The sequence below is a fragment of the Monosiga brevicollis genome, genomic scaffold, assembly GCF_000002865.3.
Source record: "Monosiga brevicollis MX1 MONBRscaffold_10 genomic scaffold, whole genome shotgun sequence".
Classification (NCBI taxonomy): domain Eukaryota; class Choanoflagellata; order Craspedida; family Salpingoecidae; genus Monosiga; species Monosiga brevicollis.
In genome coordinates, this window is record NW_001865047.1 from 772,327 (window position 1) to 773,522 (window position 1,196).

The window sequence follows — 1,196 nt, forward strand, 5'->3', positions numbered from 1 at the left end:
TATCTCTGGTTATCTTAGTCGTTTTTCATGATTTTTGTTTCCTTGTGCGTGATTCTTCGCGCTTGTACTTTTCGGCATGATAGAAGCCGATGAAAATGTCTTGTTCTCTTGTGTTGTTTTGCGTGCCGTCGTGATTTTGATGTCGGGGTTGCACAGCTTTGCTTTCAGCTCTGAGGTTCAAACACCTAATTTATTATTACACGGGCATGACGGTCTTGGGAACGCCGATTGGCCGTCGCGAGTGGATGAAGAAGCAGCTGAACGACAAGGCAAAGCACATTGCTGGCAAGCTCAATGACATGCTGACGACCGGTGTCTCGCTTCAGGCCCTCCTCACGGCCATGCAGTACGTGCCTAGCCTCATCAACCACCTCTACACGCTGCCCCCAAGTCTCACGTCGGGCTTGTCCGAGCTCTTGAACCGTGCTTGCAAGGACACCTTTGTCAAAGCCTTTTTTGCCAAGGTAAACCTGTCTGCACCGGCTGGAGCTGAAGGTCATGACGTTACGCTGGAACAGCTCCTTGAGGCTCGCCTCTTCACACGGGCCAACACCGGGGGCTTTGGCCTGCACGACTTGGTTGAGCGCGGTCCGGTGGCTTATGTCTGCAACATGGCCAAGCTGGCCATTCACTACCCTCGGGTCTACGATCGACTTTTGGAGGATGAATCGAGGGCTGCTGACTTTGAGGCCCACGTGCAGCGAGCCGGCTTCCAGATGGCCACGGTCAAGGATGCGGCGACTCAGCGACCAGCTGAGATCATTGCCCTCCGCTCCAAGGCGGCACTGGACGACCTGATGGCCAAGTGCGCGCTGGACCTGCAGCAGGCATATCTGGCCTCACGTGAGTGGGGCGTCAGCACTGTCTTGACCATGCGGGGTCGGGACAAGTTGCGTCGCTTGAGCGACACGACCTTTGCCATTGCGGTCGTGTCCATGATGGGTTTTGGCCTCCATGAACTCATCAATGTCAAGCCGACGGACAAGTGCCCTCTCTGCAGCAGCAAGACACCTCAGCCGCGACTGACCCGCGAGCACCTGCTGACCTGCCGTCCCATCAAGCGACACAACGCCCTTCGCGACGAGATGGGCCGCCTGCTCAGGTACGCCACCCTCTCCCATGTCTGGGTGGAAAAGTCTGGCTACAACGCCAACGGTCAGAGCTGCCGCATCGACCTGCACTGCCGCAACCCCTTT

General features: G+C 56.9%; 1 protein-coding gene across 1 annotated transcript in view; it reads left to right on the forward strand.

Moving 5' to 3' along the window:
- Positions 1–1,196, forward strand: part of MONBRDRAFT_8287 (uncharacterized protein) — a gene marked incomplete at both ends in the record, with an annotated part of 10,899 nt that overhangs the window by 7,260 nt on the left and 2,443 nt on the right. The window contains one exon of the mRNA XM_001745775.1: positions 169–1,102. Coding sequence (XP_001745827.1) covers positions 169–1,102 — 934 coding nt within the window. The remainder of the gene's footprint in view (positions 1–168; positions 1,103–1,196) is intronic.